Consider the following 19,654-nt stretch of genomic DNA (forward strand, 5'->3'; position numbering starts at 1 on the left):
CACTGCTGCAGACTGCCGTGGAGGCCAAGTCCATGGGTATATTTAAGGCAGAAGTTGACAGTTTCCTGATTGGTCAGGGCATCAAAGGATATGGCAAAAAGGCAGGTGTATGGAGTTGAATGGGATCCAGAATCAGCCATGATGGAATGGCAGAGCTGACTTGATAGGCTGAATAGCCTTATTCTGCTCTTATGTCTTATGGTGTTATGGTTTAATCAATGGAAGAAAAATGAATTAAAGGCAACCTTTTGACATAGGTAAGGAAATAGGAGGTAGGAGACCGACAGCACAGATTCCATTGGCACCTTGTAGTTACTGGTATCTCCCAAGTACAGGAAGTTGAAAATATACATTGATAAATTAAGTGGATGAGCACACCAAAATTCAAAGTGCATTCACTTTTGATCTGAAATACATTGAGGAGCATGTTGACTTGCTGAGAGGCTAAGAACTGTAGAGAAGCAGAGAGATTTAAGAGTGCAGGGTCCAGCACCAGGCACAGATCGCCAAACACAGGAGAATAAGTACAAAAATAATTAGGTGACTTATGGCCTATTAACTTCCATGCACAGGGATTGCTGTTACAGCTCCTAATGTAAATCCTATACATTTACATTCCGCATGCTTTGCTTCAGGTAATTTTGTTGGCACCGAATCATGAAGGCTAATTGAAGCCATTAACCACAAAAGTCATTCAGGAACAATTCCCTAGCACACTTTTTTAAAAGAGAAAAACAATTATTAATCAAGGAGCTACAATCTTTCACACTTTTGAAAGAAAAATCACCCCATCCACCTCATTACCTCCTACTTATTTCTTTAGGGGTGGCGTTGCTTGAATAAGTGAACGATTTGGGATGATGATGTACAATGTTAAGAAAACTGAAGTAGTGACAAGTTAATAATACTGAATGAGCATTAAGATTGATTCTAAATTACCTAATCAATTTTGCTCTTCCGCTTGTTTTAAACTGATGTTACTTTAGCAACACAAGGATGGTTACAAACGCAGGGTATCGAATAAACTCTTCTCGGGCTTCCAGCCGGGTACAGATATTGACTTTAACTGATGTTTGAATGACAAACTCTGCCATCTTCATCAGGGATGATGGCTGATGAAGATAGCAAAGTTTGTCAATGAACCGTTGGTTTAAATCAATACCTGTACCCAGCTGGAAGCCCAAGAGGAGTTTATTTGTCATATAGACTGGGAAAGCACTATATCCGTTTTTTAAAAATCGGTATGCTTCCAGTCCGGATCTTCAATGGTCCTTGTATAAATAAAACAAATTAAAACATACACAGTAGGCTCTCTACTGTAACACTGTTCTTGATTCCTGTAAGAGTGAGGACAGTGGACAGATGAAGCTTAAAACATCAGAACATGCCAAATTTGGAAAAAGAGCATAGGACAAAAATAAAACCACACACAAACATAATGTTACCATGTCAGTGTAGATGCAAATGTTTTCCCCTGAATATTCCCAGCATGGAGTGTCTAATGTGGTGAAAGGTCACTGTTGATTGGAATTTACAGAAACCCTTGATCATGTTTCTCACTGCTCACTAACTCAGAGACAGTGTTTATGTTTGAAAGCACAAATAAAAGCTGTGATTTAACCACCACAATTGCATTACCTTTCCCTAAAATATTTGTTTATTGTCACGGTACCATGCAATGCAAATACTCATCACATGTTCCGAAGGGGACACTGACATTTTTACCACTGGCAAGAAAATTCACTGTGGTTACTTGGACGTTTAATTTTCTAATGCAGTTCTGGGAATTTCACTTTCTAGATTTCTAGCTTTATTAACTTGATCTAAATTCTACATTCTTTAAAGTAGATAAATTTAAAAAACATTAAAGCCATTTAACAGATAGAACAAGTAAGGACAATGGTTAAATTTAGTCTTTCCGTTAAATTTGTTGGCACTCCACCTTAACAGTAGGCTTAGAAAATTAATGACCACCATCCAGCATGGATAAAATTATTGCAGGTGGCCCTGAAGTTCCAGATAGATGTCCAGGTCGTCAAGCCTGGAAGTACAGGCCTGAAGATCGAAGGCTGAATTTGACGAATCCAGTGGTAGAAGCTCAAAGGTTGAAGCCCCTGGGTTGGCTTAGAGGAGGTCAGAATCAATGTCTACGAGTCATCAGGCCACAGTTGGAGGTTTGAGGCCCAATGTCTGCCAGTCTGAGGCCAAAGACTGAGGGGGGTTGGGGGGGGTGAGAGAGAGAGTGAGTGAGTGAGTGAGTGTGAGAGAGAGAGAGAGAGAGAGAGATCGATCGAACAGGAATCTATCAGCTTCTGCCTTAAGTATACCCACAGGATTAGCCTCCACCAGAGTCTGTGGCAGAGTGTTCCACAGATTCACTACTGCCTGGCTAAAATAAAAATTCCTCCATAACTCTGTTCTACTCCTCAGTTTTGAGGCTGTGCCCTCTGGTTCCGGATACCCCCACCAAAGGAAACATCCTCTCCACATCCACCCTATCTAGTCCTTTCAACATTCGGTAGGTTTCAATGAGATCCTCTGCATTCTTTTAAATTCTAGTGAGTACAGGCAAAAAGCTGCCAAATGCTCCTCATATGTTAACCCCTTCATTCGCAGAATCCTCCTTGTGAACCTCCTCTGGACTCTCTCCAATGACAACACATCCTTTCTGAGATACGGGGCACAAAGCCGTTGACAATACTCCAAGTGCGGCCTGGCTAGTGTCTTATGAAGGCTTTTATTTTCTATTTCCCTTAAAATTAATGCCAAAATCTGCACCTTTGATGTTTGCACCTTATCCCAATTTAAATAATAGTCTGCACTTTTGTTCCTTTCAGCAAAATACATTATCATACATTTCCCGACACTGTATTCCATCTGCCACTTTTTTGCCTATTCTTCCAATTTGTCCAAGTCCTACTGCAATCACGTTGCTTCCTCAGCACTACCTGCCCCTCCACCTATCTTTGTTATCTGCAAACTTTGCCACAAAGCCATCAATTCCATTATCCAAATCACTGACAAACAATATGAAAAGGGCTTGTCATGCTGTTGTGTTGGTTTGAATTGTTGTTTTGTTGTTGTTGCTGCTGGACATTGTGGTCATGCTGTGTTGACGCTGAAATGTGAGATGACACTTGCAGGCTGCCCCCAGCACACCCTTAGGCTCTGTTGGTAACACACATGCTGCATTTCACTGTATGTTTCAAAGTACATGTGATAGTTAAATCTGAATCTAAAAAAGGGAGGAGCTAATGGGACAGGGATAGTAGGTGAAATCACCCATGATATAAGAGATATGGCAAAGATTCTGTCAGGTGAATGTTTCATAATTTTACAAATGACTGCAAGGGAAATCACTGGCCTTTCACTCACATTTGTAAATTGCCTGTTTAACATTAATAACAATTTTAATGACCTAAAAGCACCATTCTGTGGTACCTCCAATTAATACAATTTATCTATTTTTTTTTAAGTTTTAGATTCCATTAACAACAAAATAATCAATAGTAAGGATCATTGTAGTTTTTGGACAAATATAACTGGATATATGCATTAAACACTCAGAAGTTGCTGCAAAGTAACAAATTTCACAATATATGTGATAAACCTGATCCGGATTCAAATTTTGCATTTTCTGTTTTTATTTCAGATTTCCAGCTTGTACAGTATTTTGCTTTTAGATGATTAGAAGACTGATCTGAGATACATCGAGGCACACTGGTTGGTGGGTTAACTGGTCATTGTAAACTGTCGCGTGATTAGGTGAGGGGTAAATTGGGGAATTGCTGGGTAGTGTGGCTCCAAGGGCTGGAGGGCCTATTCTGCACTGTGTCTCAGTAAATAAATAATGGAAACGTGAGTCAAGTAAGTCCTCAGACAGAAAACATGTTAAAAGTTCACACGTCAAACCTCAAACCAATGATTTCCCCTCAGTAAACACTTTACATAAGTGTTTTCAAGCTTGTCTTGTCTTTCGTTACAGTGCTACATTGTAAACAATATATGTGATAAAATATTGAATTGTTGCCCACTAATTTGACACCAAACCTATAATCAGGTACTAAAATTCGACTCTTGTCCTGCATAACTATTACCCAAAAAAAAGATTAAATCAAAATAAGGTGATTATTAGAAATCTACAAAGAATTAACTTGCACGGACATGGTTCTCTGCTAGTTTCTTCCTTTGGGAAACTGTTTATATCACCTTGCACTTTGCTGTAGCGAACTTAGACTAGGTTTGGGGAAGAGAAAATTACAATTGTAATGGAATCAGTTCAAAGTTCATCCAATACAAACTTGAGTACGCCAATGTGAGGCTTCAAACAACAGGGATCAAAGCAAATAATAAATTTCTCTTAAAAGATGCCTGAGTTTACATGGAAAATTAGTTATGACTTGAGTAGCTTCATTTGTTAGCAGTGTTGTTTTGCCCTTTGTTGCATTTTTCATGTGAATTTTAGTTGAATTATATATAACAGATCTCATTTCTGAGTGAAACAAAAAATCCTGCTAACTTTGGGGAAAGTGACTTAATATGGGATTATTCAGCCCAAATATTAAGGATGACTATGGAAAACAATGTGTTCACATTCAGCACATTGAGGGAATTGTTCTTTATATAACTGCTATTGCTATAAGGTGTTCTAGGAGCTGGTGCGGGGAGCAGGGATTTAGATTCTTGGACCACTGGGATCTGTTTTGGGGTAAGGATGAATTGTACAGAAGGGACAGGTTGCACCTTAACAGACGGGGGACCAGTGTTCCGGCAGGCAGGTTTGCCACTGCTGCACGGGTGTGTTTAAACTAAGTAGTGGGGGTGGGGAGGGGACGAACTGGAAATATAAGAATGGAGTTAAAGGGAAAGAGAGAATAAGAAAAATTAAGAAAGACAATATAATTAAACAGGCAGAAAGCTCAGGAAGGGATAGGAGAGTATGGCCAAGTGCAATAGGAATCGATGTGAAAGGTGAGGGGAGTAAAAGTATGACTTTAAAAGGATTAGAAGTATTATATATGAATGCACGGAGTATAAGAAATAAAGTGGATGAGCTTGAGGCTCAGTTGGAAAATGGCAAGTATGATGTTGTGGGAATAACAGAGACATGGCTGCAAGAGGACCAGGGCTGGGAAATGAATATTCAGGGTATACATCCCATCAAAAGGACAGACAGGTTGGCAGAGGGGGTGGGGTGGCTCTGTTGGTGAGGAATGAAATTCAGTCACTTGCGAGGGGGGACATAGAATCAGGAGATGTAGGGTCAGTATGGATAGAACTGAGAAATTGTAAGGGCAAAAAGACCGTGATGGGAGTTATCTATAGGCCCCCAACCAGTAGCCTGGATATAGGGTGCAAGTTAAATCAAGAGTTTAAATTGGCATGTTGCGAAGGTAATTCTACGGTTGTTATGGGTGATTTCAACATGCAGGTAGACTGGGAAAATTAGGTTGGTACTGGACCCCAAGAAAGGGAGTTTGTGGAGTGCCTCAAAGATGGATTCTTAGAGCAGCTTGTATTAGAGCCTACCAGGGAGAAGGCAATTCTGGATTTAGTGTTGTGTAATGAGCCAGATTTGATAAGCAAACTCGAGGTAAAGGAGCCATTAGGAGGTAGTGACTATAATATGATAAGTTTTAATCTACAATTTGAGAAGGAGAAGGGAAGATTGGAAGTGTCAGTATTATAGTTGAACAAAGGGAACTATGGACCCATGAGGGAGGAGCTGGCCAAAGTTGACTGGAAAGATACCCTAGCTGGGATGACAGTGGAACAACAATGGCAGATATTTCTGGGAATAATACAGAAGGTGCAGGATCAGTTCATTCCAAAGAGGAAGAAAGATTCTAAGGGGAGTAAGGGGCGACCATGGATGACAAGGGAAGTCAAGGACAGTATAAAAATAAAAGAGAAGAAGTATAACATAGCAAGGATGAGTGGGAAACCAGAGGATTGGGAGACTTTTAAGGAGCAACAGAAGATAATTAAAAAGGCAATACGGGGGAAAAGATGAGGTATGAAGATAAGCTAGCCAAGAATATAAAGGAGGATAGTAAAAGCTTCTTTAGGTATGTGAAGAGGAAAAAATTAGTTAAGACCAAAGTTGGGTCCTTGAAGACAGAAACGGGTGAAATTATTATGGGGAACAAGGAAATGGCAGATGAGCTGAACAGGTACTTTGGATCTGTCTTCACTAGGGAAGACACAAACAATCTCCCAGATGTAATAGTGGCCAGAGGACCTAGGGTAACAGAGGAACTGAAGGAAATTCACATCATGCAGAAAATGGTGTTGGGTAAACTGATGGGACTGAAGGCCGATAAATCCCCAGGGCCTGATGGTCTGCATCCCAGGGTACTTAAGGAGGTGGCTCTAGAAATCGTGGACACATTGGTAATCATTTTCCAATGTTCTATAGATCCAGGATCAGTTCCTGTGGATTGGAGGGTAGCTAATGTTATCCTACTTATTAAGAAAGGAGAGTGAGAGAAAACAGGCAATTATAGACCAGTCAGTCTGACATCAGTGGTGGGGAAGATGCTGGAATCAATTATAAAAGATGAAATAGCAGCATATTTGGATAGCAGTAGCAGGATAGGTCAGAGTCAGCATGGATTTACAAAGGGGAAGTCATGCTTGACTAATCTTCTGGAACTTTTTGAGAATGTAACTATGAAAATGGATATGGGAAAGCCAGTGGATGTAGTGTACCTGGACTTTCAGAAAGCCTTTGATAAGGTCCCACATAGGAGGTTAGTGGGCAAAATTAGAGCACATGGTATTGGGGGTAGGGTACTGACATGGATAGAAAATTGGTTGGCAGACAGGAAACAAAGAGTAGGGATTAATGGGTCCTTTTCAGAATGGCAGGCAGTGACTAGTGGGGTACCGCAAGGCTCGGTGCTGGGACCGCAGCAATTTACAATATACATTAATGATTTAGATGAAGGGATTAAAAGTAACATTAGCAAATTTGCAGATGACACACAGCAGTGTGGTAGTGTGAAATGTGAGGAGGATGTTATGAGAATGCTGGGTGACTTGGACAGGTTGGGTGAGTGGGCAGATGCATGGCAGATGCAGTTTAATGTGGATAAGTGTGAGGTTGTCCACTTTGGTGGCAAGAACAGGAAGGCAGATTACTATTTGAATGGTGTCAAGTTAGGAAAAGGGGAAGTACAATGAGATCTAGATGTCCTTGTTCATCTGTCACTGAAAGTAAGCATGCAGGTACAGCAGGCAGTGAAGAAAGCTAATGGTGTGTTGGCCTTCATAACAAGGGGAGTTGAGTATAGGAGCAAAGAGGTCCTTCTGCAGTTGTACAGGGCTCTGGTGAGACCACACCTGGAGTATTGTGTACAGTTTTGGTCTCCAAATTTGAGGAAGGACATTCTAGCTATCGAGGGAGTGCAGCATAGGTACACGAGGTTAATTCCCGGAATGGCGGGACTGTAATATGTTGAAAGATTGGAGCGACTGGGCTTGTATACACTGGAATTTAGAAGGATGAGAGGGGATCTGACTGAAACATATAAGATTATTAAGGGATTGGACACGCTAGAGGCAGGAAACATGTTCCCAATGTTGGGGGAGTCCAGAACCAGAGGCCACAGTTTAAGAATAAGGGGTAGACCATTTAGAACGGAATTGAGGAAAAATTTTTTCACACAGAAGGGTGCGGTTCTGTGGAATGCTCTGCCTCAGAAGGCAGTGGAGGCCAATTCTCTGGATTCTTTCAAGAAGGAGTTAGATAGAGCTCTTAAAGATAGCGGAGTGAAGGGATATGGGGAGAAGGCAGGAAGAGGGTACTGATTGTGGATGATCAGCCATGATCACAGTGAATGGTGGTGCTAGCTCAAAGGGCTGAATGGCCTACTCCTGCACCTATTGTCTATTGTCTATGAAATGGAGGGCACTATGTTTGCCGCCTAAACTAGAAATCAGCTCCAAAGAGGATTAGGGTGCTATTCACAAGCCATCGGTGCTTCTCATATGAGTTGCTTTCTTAATGGAAGTAGCTAAGTTGAGTGGTGTTGCTGCAACAACCTTGCACTAATTGTCAGTAAGAACGAAGAATTGATTGATGAACTGAAATTGAAAGTTATAAACTTGGTCAGCTCTGTCATAGACACTAGACCCCCAGAATCCAGGACATCTTCAAGGAGCGATGCTTCAAAAAAGTGGCATCCATCATTAAGGACCCCGATCACCCAGGATACATACTCTTCTCATTGCTAACATCAGGGAGGAGGTACAGGGACAGCTTCTTTCCCTCTGCCACCAGGTTTCTGAATTGACATTGAACCCATGAACACAACCTCACAACTTTTTTTACACTACTCATTTAATTTAATTTATATATCACAGTTTTTATTATCATGTATTGCAATGTACTGGTGCCACATAATAATAAGTTTCATGACATATGCTGGTGATAGTAAACCTGATTCTGACAATCTCAAAGTTCAAAGTTTATTATCAAAGTACAAATATGTTACCATATACGAAGGGTGATTGATAAGTTCATAGACTAAGGTAGAAGGAGTCATTTTTAGAAAACCTAGCACATTTATTTTTTAACATAGTCCCCTCCTACATGTACACACTTAGTCCAGTGGTCATGGAGCATACGGATTCCTTCTTTGTAGAAGTGGTCCACAGCAGGGGTGATCAATAAGTTCATGGCCTAAGGTAGAAGGAGATGAGTTATTAACTTAAGACTTTGCATTATCACTCAAAGAGTTGAATTGCACGTGCATGTAACAAGAGCGTCTTGGACCTCCAGGTGGTCCACAGCAGGGGTAATTGATAACTTTGTGGCCTAAGGTAGCAGGAGATGAGTTATACAGCTCTCATTACATGCACGTTCAGTTCAACTCTTTAAGTGAAAATGCAGTAAGTTTGAAGTTTCTCCTCATCTCCTTCTACCTTAGGCCACAAACTTATTAATCACCCCTGCTGTGGACCACTCCTGGAGGTCCAAGATGCTGACTTTTACAAAGAAGGAATCTGTATGCTCCATGACTGCTGGACTAAGTGTGTAAATGTAGGAAAAATAAATGTGCTAGGTTTTCTAAAATTGACTCCGTCTGCCTTAGGCCACAAACTTATCAATCACCCCTCATACATTTTCTTGCAGGTTTTCACAGTAGAACGGAGGAATAGATTCAATGAAAAACTACAAGGACTGACAAACAACCAATAAGCAAAAGACAGACTGCAAATAAAAAGAATAATAAGTAAGTAAATAATACTGATACAAGAGTTGTAGCATCCTTGAAAGTAACTCCATAGATTGTGGGATCAGTTCAAAGTTGTGGTGAGTGAAATTATCCGTGCTGGTTTAGGAGCCTGATATTTGAAGCGTAATAACTGTTCCTGAACCGAGTGGTGTGGGACCTAAGGCTCCAGTACCTCCTTCATGATGGCTGCAGTGAGAAGACAGCATGCCTTGAATGTTGGAGGTCTTTGATGATGGTTGCTTCTTTCTTGTGGCAATGTGCTTTGTAGATGTGCTCAAACTTTCTGTACGCCTTTTCATTTATGGGCATTGAAGTTTCCATACCAATCTGTAATGGAACCAGTCTTGATCAGTGCAAGATCATTTTATATGATGCTGACAAGGAATTTACTGACCCTCTTCCATCTCCGATCCCCTAATGAAGACTGGCTCATGGGCCTCTGGTTTCTTCCTCCTACAGTCAATAATTAGTTCTTTAGTTTTTTTTACTTTGCCTCCACTACCACCCCTAGCAGCATGCCCTAGAAACCTACCACTCCTCAGAGAGATGAGAGATGAGAGATGAGAGATGAGAGATGGAGAGATGAGAGATGGAGAGATGGAGAGAGAAAAGCAGACCAGCTGGTCACTGCGATGGTTCAAAACTCTCTTCTGCCCACACGGGTGGGTTAAATATCTGCACACGGTGCACTACGAATGGATGTCTATCACTTCGTATAATCCAAAGGAGTGGATTTTGTTTGGGATATCCTGTGGAGACCACTTATGTGTTAACTCTTGCCTAGGTATGTCGTTTGGCAACCCCTTGAAGACGATATCCCTGTGACAGATCACTTTCAGTGATAATTTGTATGTGGATTTGGAACGACACGACGGACAAGATCTACAGTAACTGTTATCTCTTTTTACCATCGTGGAATCTGTGGAATACTTTCGTTTACCTGTGGAATTGGATGTAACCACCTTTTCTCTACATTTCACCCTGGATTACAAATATCTCTCTCCTATCATACATTCTGTGGATTACTGAACTTTCCTACTTTACCATCTCAAGACTCTAAGCTTTCTTTCCCCAAGCTTAGCTTAGTTTGGGAGCTATATTTACACACATATATACACATAACACTGTTAACATTTGTTTATCTTGTTTAAGTTACGATATTATAAGTAGATACTAATAAAGATAGTGGTTTTAACATTAAAACCTGACTCAGTGTGAAATCTCCTGCTGCTGGTTTATTTCTACAGGTTACGGTATGTAACAACATCCATCAGTTCTCCCCTCAGCCTCTGCCAATCCAGAAAAAACAACACAAGTTTGTCTAATCACAAACAAGAGAAAATCTGCAGATGCTGGAAATCCAAGCAACACACACTAGATGCTGGATGGGCAACAGTCCGGCTGAAGGGTCTCAGCACGAAACATCGACTGTACTCTTTTCCATAGATGCTGCCGAGCCTGCTGAATTTCTCTAGCATTTTGTGTGCTTTACAGGCTTATCTAACAGGTAATGCCCTCTAATCTGAACAGTATCCCGGTAAATCTCTTCTACACTCTCTCCTAGGCCTCAACATCTAACCTACAATGTAGTGACCAGAAATGCATACAAAGCTCTAGATGCAGCCTAACTTGAGTTCCATAAAACTTCAGCATAACTCCTCAACTCTTGAATTCAGTGCCTCCACTAATAAAGGCAAGCCGCCATTACTTCTTCACCACCTGGGCTGTTTTATTTACACCACAAACGGAAACCTATTAGTGATTTCTTCACTTCTGACTTCATCGCCCCCAAAAAAATGAATTTCAACGAAGTGAGGAAGGAGTAGCGGATCTGCCAGACACAACCAAATGAAGAAGTTTTGTTGTTTATTGTAGAGTGTAAAAAGGAAATGGGTCCAAGAAAAATACCTCATTCTTCGTTATTTTCAAAATACAATTATGCTTAACATCAGTCTGTTGTTAATTTTGCACCATTGTAATCACAGAATATTTGAAAATACGTTTTATTATGGGTTTAATCTGGAAATATGCTTAACTTCCTGTTTGGAGATCAAAGCAAATGGTGAAAATCTCATACAAGTTCCAGAGTGACTGAATCAGTACTAAAGTAATTTTAATCCAAAGTTTGCAATCTTGAATGTGAAGTAAATGAGAGCGGTAAGTTTCACATCATGGGGTTTGCTTATCCAAGCAATAGTTAGCTGTGAACGCAGGAGGTGTCAAGAAAATTTGCTGATGCCTTGTCCACACTAAACTAATTAAAAATCACTCACAGAATTCCAAGCAAATACATTTATTTTCCTCTATAGAACTTTAAATCATCAATTCTGCATGTGAACTTAATAGCACTAAAGTTTGTACTGTAGAGTTACTCTGAACAATGCCAGTTAATTCTGCAACTATTAGCTTTTAAGATCACACCAGATAAAATTACCATATTGTAGTTTTACCTTGTATTTCTTAAGCTAAATATACGAAAATGAATCCAAGCTGTACTAAATTACTTACTCTAGCCCAGGGATATGGCTCACTGTGTGGATTTTTGTGCCAAATTTGCTCCAGTGATTTCTGAGTTCATGCTCCTTGGGGATTAGATTTTAACAGACTGAGAAACGATTATTTTCTCCATCAGGAGTGATAATTAGCATTAGGCACAGTTGAAACTCTAATCTACAAATGAAATTATCTTATTCTAGGTTATACATTATCAATTAGCTCACAATACCACCAAATAATAGATATCTTCAAAATAAATTTATACGTTCTCATTACTTGAGCATTTGACCTGATCATGGCAAGCTCTAGTTAATGCTCAGTGTGAGAGAATTTGATTGAAATGATAAACCTGAAACTCAGATTCAAATTATATTTATTGAGTATTGCAGTAAAATTTACAGATGTCTTGATTTTAGCCATCTATTTGACAGTACACTGTACATCATTATGTTCTGTGTAAACACTAAACCAATTTGTACACTATTTTAATTCAAGTACTTACTGCTTATTAACAAACATGTATGTTATTTCATAGGTTAATATGGTATTCACAGTAAATGCTACAGAGTAGAGCTAATTCCGTAAGGTCATGAAACCTCAATGGTTAATGTTCATTTCAGCACCAGACAGTAGATGAATTTGTCCATTTCTAATGACTTCCCAGTTCTTTGCCAGATGATTCTTTGAAACCAGATTCAAATTACTGATGTAGGTGTTTGAGAAGGATTGTGACTGCTTGTGCTAAGTTGTCTACGTACCCATCTGCCTTCACTGTTGGGTGCTGTTCATCACATGGCCTGCAAATAAAATCACAAAAAAATAATTTGGTACCTAGACATAGTAAAACAATTCATTAAAAATAATCCATCAAGCTTGAGTTTATCATATATTCAACATGCAAAATAGGTTGTAATTGTTGATAAAGATAAATCACAGTTAAGACATAATTTCAGCCAGTTCTTCTCCAAATACTATTTCTTTGTTAGCTTCTGAGGACATTCATTTGTATTTGTGCAACACTTTGATCCCTGGGCTTTATAGCAAACAGTCATAGAGTCATACAGCTACCATGCTGATTATGGTGCCCACCAAACTAGTCCCAATTTATTGCGTTTGGCCCTATATCCCTCCAAGCCCCGCCCCTCCATGTACTAATCCAAGTGCTTATTAAATGGTACTATATACTGACTCAACCACTTACTTTGGGAGCTCATTATGAAATGAACTTACCACTCTTCATGAAAAGGTTACCTCTCAGGTCCCTTTTAAATCTTTCCACTCTCACCTTATACCTATCTGCTTACTTTTGGGCTCCTCTACCCTCGAGTAAACTCCAAGAGGACCACAACCTCGCCATTGGGTTTGGACGCTTGTGTGCTTCAGTGACCCAGAGAGCCAAGTTGGCTGGAATCAGGGCTTTATGCTTTGGCTCTTGATAGGGCCACTTATGCCAAACATGTAAAAGTGTAGAGGCGAGACTAAGAGTGGTCCATCAGTCTTCCAGGTTTGGGAGTTCAGCTCAGGGCTAAGAACTTTGGCTGGTAAAATAACACAATTACTGAAACAGCAATGAAGAATCCTTCTGCATCTGAATGGCCAAGGACAGACAGAGACAGAGGACCTTCATTGCTGCCCGAAATGCCAGTGGCACAATGGGCAGTAACTAATTAACCATGGGGAGAAGATTGGTACCATCCATCTTACCCAGGCTTGTCATTATTTCAAACGATTCCATAAATGATCCATAACTTTCTGCAAACGATATGGGATATTGTGTACAATTTTGGTGGCCACAGTACAAGAGGAATGTGGTAGTAACAGAGAGAGTGCAGAAGAGATTCACCAGGATCCTGCTTGAAATAGAGGGCTGAAGTTACAGAGACGGGATAGCCAGGTTAGTATCATTGGAATTTAGTACGCTGAGGGGTGAGATTCTAGAGCAAGGGTTCACAATCTTTTTTATGCCATGGATCCCAACCATTAACTGAGTGGTCCGTTCTTTCTATCTGTCTTGTTACTTGGTTATTGAGTGATTGAAATACAACGTGGAGTAGGTCCTTCTGGCTCTTCAAGGCACGCCACCCAGCAATCTCTCAATTTAATCCTAGCCTAATCACGGGACAACTTACAATGACCAATTAACCTACCAACCGGTACACCTTTGGACTGTGGGAGGAAACCCATTCAGTCACAGGGAGAACGTGCAAACTGCTTATAGGCAGTGGCGGGAATTGAACCAAGGTTGCTGGTACTGTAAAGTATTGTGCTAACCACTACGCAAACGTGCCACCCCACTATAAAATTCTGTTAAATGGGAAAGCTTTTTCCTCTCTTTGATACCAGTTGTAAAAACTGCATGTTCAATTAATATTCTAAATATTTACAAAATTATCAGGGGCAGAGATAAGATTGATAGTCAGAGTCTTTTTTTTACCCCTAGGGCACCTCTAGTTGGAACTATAGGGCATGGTTTAAAGTGAGAGGGGGGAAAAATTAAAAGATTTGAGGTGTTGGTTTTTCATGCAAAGGTGGTGAATATCTGGAATGAGCTGCTAGAGGCAGTAAAGATTACAATGTTTTAAAGACACTGGGACAGGGGTTTATACGAGAAAGACACAGAGGGACACAGCCTAATGCACGATTAGCATAGATAGACATCAGAGTCAGTTTGGACAAGGGAAGCCAAAATGCCCCTACCATGTAGGTGAATGAAGTTAATAGGAATTTTGCCAGAATAAAATGAGATTAGTGTAGGATTAGTGTCATGGGTGCTTGATTTTCATCCTGGGAAAAGCCTGCTTTGGTTCTGTATCACAATGGGTTGAGCATTGCCAAATGGAATTTAATATCTTCAAGTGCAATGTGACACATTTTGGGAAGTCAAATATACAGTAAATAGTAGGTCGCTAAGGAATGTTGAACAGGGGATCCAAGTCTTTAGTTTCCTGAAAGTGGCAACACTGACTGATAAGGTGGTGAAGGCACATGGCACGCTTGCCTTCATAAATCAGGCATTGAAAACAGAGAGTTGAGATGTTAAGATACAACTTCACGAAACACTTGTTCGGCTCTACTTAGCCTATTTGTCACACAATATAGAACTGATGTGATTGTGTTGGAGGGAGTGCAGAGGGAGATTTTGCTGGATTGGAGGAGTTTAGGTATGGGGAGAGACTGGGTAGACTAGGCTTGTTTTTCTTGGAGTTAAGGAGTCCAAGAAGTAGACTGATTAAAAGTATATAAAATTAGGAGACCATAAGACATAGGAGCAGAATTAAGCCATTTGGTTCATTGAGTCTACTCCACCATTCAATCATTGTGGATCCTTTTCTCCCTTCCTTAGCCCCACTCCCCGGCCTTCTCCCAGTAATCTTTGATGCCATGTCCAATCAAGAACCGATCAAGGTCTGCCTTAAATACACCCAACGACCTGCCCTCCACAGCTGCCTGAGGTAATAAATTTCGTAAAATCACCACTATCTGGCTAAAGTAATTTGTCCACATCTCTGTTTTAAGTGGGTGCCCCTCTATCCTGAGGCTGTGCCCTCTTGTCCTAAACTCCCCCACCATGGGAAACATCATTTCCACATCTTCTCTGTCTAGGCCTTTCAACATTTGAAAGGTCTAAATAAGATCCTCCCTCATTCGCCTAAATTCCAGCGAGTACAGACCCAGAGTGGTCAAACGTTCCTTGTATGATAGCTCTTTCATTCTCGGAATCATCCTTGTGAACCTCATCTGAACCCTCTCCAATGCCAACACATCCTTTTTTAGATGAGGAGCTCAAAACTGTTCACAATACTCAAGGTGAGGCCTCACCAGTGCCTTATAGAACCTCAGCATCACATCCAGCTCTTGAAATGAATGCTAATATTGCATTTGCTTTCTTCGCCACCTACTCTACCTGCAAGTTAACCTTTAGGATGTTCTGCACAAGGACTCCCAAATCCCTTTGAATCTCAGATTTTTGGATTTTCTCCCCTTTTAGCAAATAGTCTGCACATTCATTTCTTCTACCAAAATGCATGACTAAACCATGCTTTTTCCAACATTGTATTTCATTTGGCACTCTCGTGCCCATTCTCCTAACCTGTCTAAGTCCTTCTGTAACCTACCTGTTTCCTCAACATTATCTGCCCCTCCACCAATTTTCATATCACCTGCAAAGTAGGCAACAAAGCCATCTATTCCATCATCTAAATCATTGATATTCAGCATAAAAAGAAGTGGTCCCAACATCAACCCCTGCGGAATACCACTAGTCACTGACAGGCAACCGGAAAGGGATCCTTCTATTCCCACTTGCTGCCTCCTGCCAATCAGCCGATGCTCTAACCATGTCAGTAACCTTCCTGTAATAGCATAGGCTCTTATCTTGGTAAGCAGCCTCATGTGTGGCACCTTGTCAAAGGCCTTATGGAAGTCCAAATATACAACATCCACTACACCCCCCTTAAGGAAACCATGCTCACTTTGTCCTATCTTGTTCTGTGTCACCAAGTACTCCATAACCTTATCCTTAACAATTGACTCCAACATCTTCCCAACCACTGAGGTCAGGAGAGGATAAATAAGGTATATAGTTTTATCCCCAAGGCATTAAAAATAGAGGGCGTAACACTGAGTGTCAGAGGAAGGATCGATTGATATGTGATTGAGTGGTTGATTTATGGAACATGCTGCCATGCTGATGGTGGAACCAAATACAATAGCTACATTTAAGAGGTATTAGATAGACACCTAAAATAGTAAGGCATAGAAGAATATGGTCCTGATGTGGGCAAATGGGATTCATGCAGATTGACAAAAGGTCAGAATGCATGCAATAGGCCAAAGGGCCTTTTTCTCTAAACAAGCTTTTACGAAATGAGTACGTTCTCAGTATTAGCATAAGTCTAGACAATTTGTCTTGTATGTCCATTAGTCCGAGTTGGCAGTTGAAGTAAGGAACCTACAAGTGGATGAGTGTAGGCAACACCAAAGAACATGAACAAAATTAACTTTCAAGCTGAACATTATGATCGGAGGTTTGTGGTAAAACTTTCTTATAAAAGGCAAGAATTTTTAAAACTTTATCAGAAATGTCAACAGAGGCAAAACTGGTTTGTGGCTAACCAGCATTCACAGCAATGGCACCACTTGATCCCCATTCCTGTCACTGTGAAGCAGTTCTCAGTGACATTGTACTGTTCGACCATGAATATGGAATGAGAACTGAGATTGAACCATTGCTAGCTAGATTAATTTTGCCCCTATGTTGATGTGTTACAGTAGCAACAGTATTGCTCAGTATTAAAGGAATAATACTTTCATACTTTCACACATTTAGTATTGACATGGTGCACTTATTTCTAAAGAATTGTTCCCATTTTTCATACACGATTATGGACTGAAATGGCTGAAAGCAAGAGAACTGCACAGAATGCATTACCCATCAGCAACACATTGATGACCTGACTGATTTCGTACAGTCCTAGATATCTATTTCTTGAAAGAGTAGAAGCTGTACAAAGAATATGAATAAATATCAGTTCTTGGTATAACTGATGTCCATGTTGAAGAACTCGGCACATCTGTATTTGTGGCACTTAACACAGGTTCATCAAAGATTCTCACTACACAGGCCATGCTCTTTTCTTGCTGCTGCCATCAGGTAGAAGGAACAGGTGCCTCAGGACTTGCACCACCAGGTTCAAGAACAGTTACTACCCCTCAACCATCAGGCTCTTGCCAAAACAGGATAATTACACTCATTCTATTTTTGGTGTTCCCACAACCAATGACCTCATTTTGAGGACTCTTTATCTCACTATTTCATGCTCTCATTGTTTATTTATGTCTGCATTTGCACAGTTTGTTGTCTTCTATGCTCTTTCATTGATCCTATTTACAGTTAGTGTTCTATAGATTTGCTGAGTATGCCTGCAGGAAAAAGAATCTCAGGTTTGCATGTGGTGACACGTATGCACTTCGATAATAAAGTCTACTTTGAACTTTGAACTTTTTGAACTTTGAGGTTTCTGAAGAGTGTACAGGGAACTGTATTGGATGTTTCACTACCTATCATTTTAAAATCAAAGACATGCAAAGCATGATCACACCCATTTGCAGTAAAATAATAGAAAATCTATCCCTAATTAAGGAGCAGAACTGTCAGCAAAGACAATTAAAACTATCATGGACACATAACTTTGTTTTATGGAATTAAGCCCTTAATATAGAACTCAATCCAAACAAACCATTTTCTCTCTCTGAATCGCCAGTGGGCGGGCAGCACAGTAAATGCTGACTACTTTGAACAGACTGCTGACTTACTTCCTCCTCTCTGACGCACCAGCACTGCGCAACTACAGTGAGTGGTAAAGAGCTTCAGCTTGTTTCGACAACAACAACAAAAAAATTGCAGTAGGTGACAGTTTCAAGAAAACCAGCCAGATGGTAAAGGAAACCGCAAAATGATATAATCTAAGAGCATATACTCCCTTTATACATCTTAAACAGTTAAATCTTAGATTAGCATCATTTCCAAGCAGCACCATCTCACACAACTAAATATCAGATGAGCACATCCAGTATGAATTATCCATTAGAAGAATTATGCATTAGAAGAACTGAACTAGTTTTACGTGTCCCAAGAATTATTGTTACATTGCTTTCACACTAAACATTGATACAGTATATCCGATTCCATTTGGAAAACAATTGCTGGTCTAGTTCTGTATCATCTCTTGCTATACTGTAGTTTTTTAACTAACAGGGCAGACCTGCAATCGAATGCATGATGGTGTCAGCATTTGACAAGGTTTTTGGAATGCTCGTGCCAAAAGCGTCCAAGAGATTTATTGTTAATCACCAGAGACTCCAGGGCAATCTTCTATTGTTGGCAGACCCTCAGCATAATTCAGTATTATGGCCCAGTAATTGGTGGGAGTGGGGTGGGGTGGTGGGGTGTTGGGATTGCTGTTAAAAGAGGATCAGAGATCATAAACCTTGTTCATGTTAATTGCATAGATCGTATGTCACACCTCACTGGGATCATCTGTCTCTCACATTCATCATTTACATCGGCGTCCTGGTGAAGCTCCAGACCCACTGTCAAGTTTGCGCTCTCTGGAATCTAACTGTCTCCAAGAAAGACAGACCCGGTTTCAAATTTGGCGAGTAAATGAGTAAATTTAACGAAATAAAAATCATACCACTTAGGCAGTAAAACAAAGTTAGTCACAGGCAAACCACTTGCACCCTTGATGTGTAAATAACTAACAAATCTTATTAACACACTTCTCCTTCCTCTTATCCCACACCCAACAATTGGAAGATTGCATTTAATCTATCTGCAAGGTACCTACAGCAGTCTGCTTTATACAGTTACCATTTTATTTAATTCAACCTAACCTTTTATTTTCTGGTCAACAAAATCCCCAATGCAACCAAGGTGGATTGAATGTAATATACTTTTATCACAAAGGATACTTAGAACTGATACCAGTTTCCATAACTTTCTGTTACGAGTTTAGTGCATATCTAGCATATCAATACTGCAATGTCACTCCATTCAATATGAGGGAATACAACAGTAAATCTTCTGAGAATAGAGACTGAAGCAAAAAGGGAGATTGTGTTCTTAAATTGGAAACAAATATGGAATGATAATGTAAAATACGAAAGCAAAGCAGAAAAACAGATAAACACAAAGTGATTGGTAAAGATGACTGGCATTAAGTATTAAAGGGACTTTATAAATTAATTTAAAGAATAAGAACGGACAGAGAAAGGTAGACCACAATAGCAAATGGTGCCCTTTTGTATTTGTGGACGAGGGAATGGCATAAACATTCAATCAGCACTCACAAAGGAATCCAAATGTAAGATTTTACATTATTAGGGTAACTAAGGTGAATGCAGAAAAGCCTGTA

The 19,654-nt window shown here is 40.2% G+C and overlaps 1 protein-coding gene across 5 annotated transcripts in view; it reads right to left on the reverse strand.

The window, feature by feature from the left end:
- Positions 1 to 12,080: 12,080 nt before the first annotated feature.
- lhpp (phospholysine phosphohistidine inorganic pyrophosphate phosphatase) overlaps positions 12,081 to 19,654 on the reverse strand; it is a 115,488-nt gene continuing 107,914 nt past the window's right edge. For all 5 annotated transcript variants that reach the window (XM_063071854.1, XM_063071856.1, XM_063071857.1 and 2 more), the window contains one exon: positions 12,081 to 12,535. In XM_063071854.1, coding sequence (XP_062927924.1) covers positions 12,439 to 12,535 — 97 coding nt within the window. In that variant the 3' untranslated portion in view covers positions 12,081 to 12,438. The remainder of the gene's footprint in view (positions 12,536 to 19,654) is intronic.

This window comes from Mobula hypostoma, chromosome 19 (assembly GCF_963921235.1).
Source record: "Mobula hypostoma chromosome 19, sMobHyp1.1, whole genome shotgun sequence".
Classification (NCBI taxonomy): domain Eukaryota; kingdom Metazoa; phylum Chordata; class Chondrichthyes; order Myliobatiformes; family Myliobatidae; genus Mobula; species Mobula hypostoma.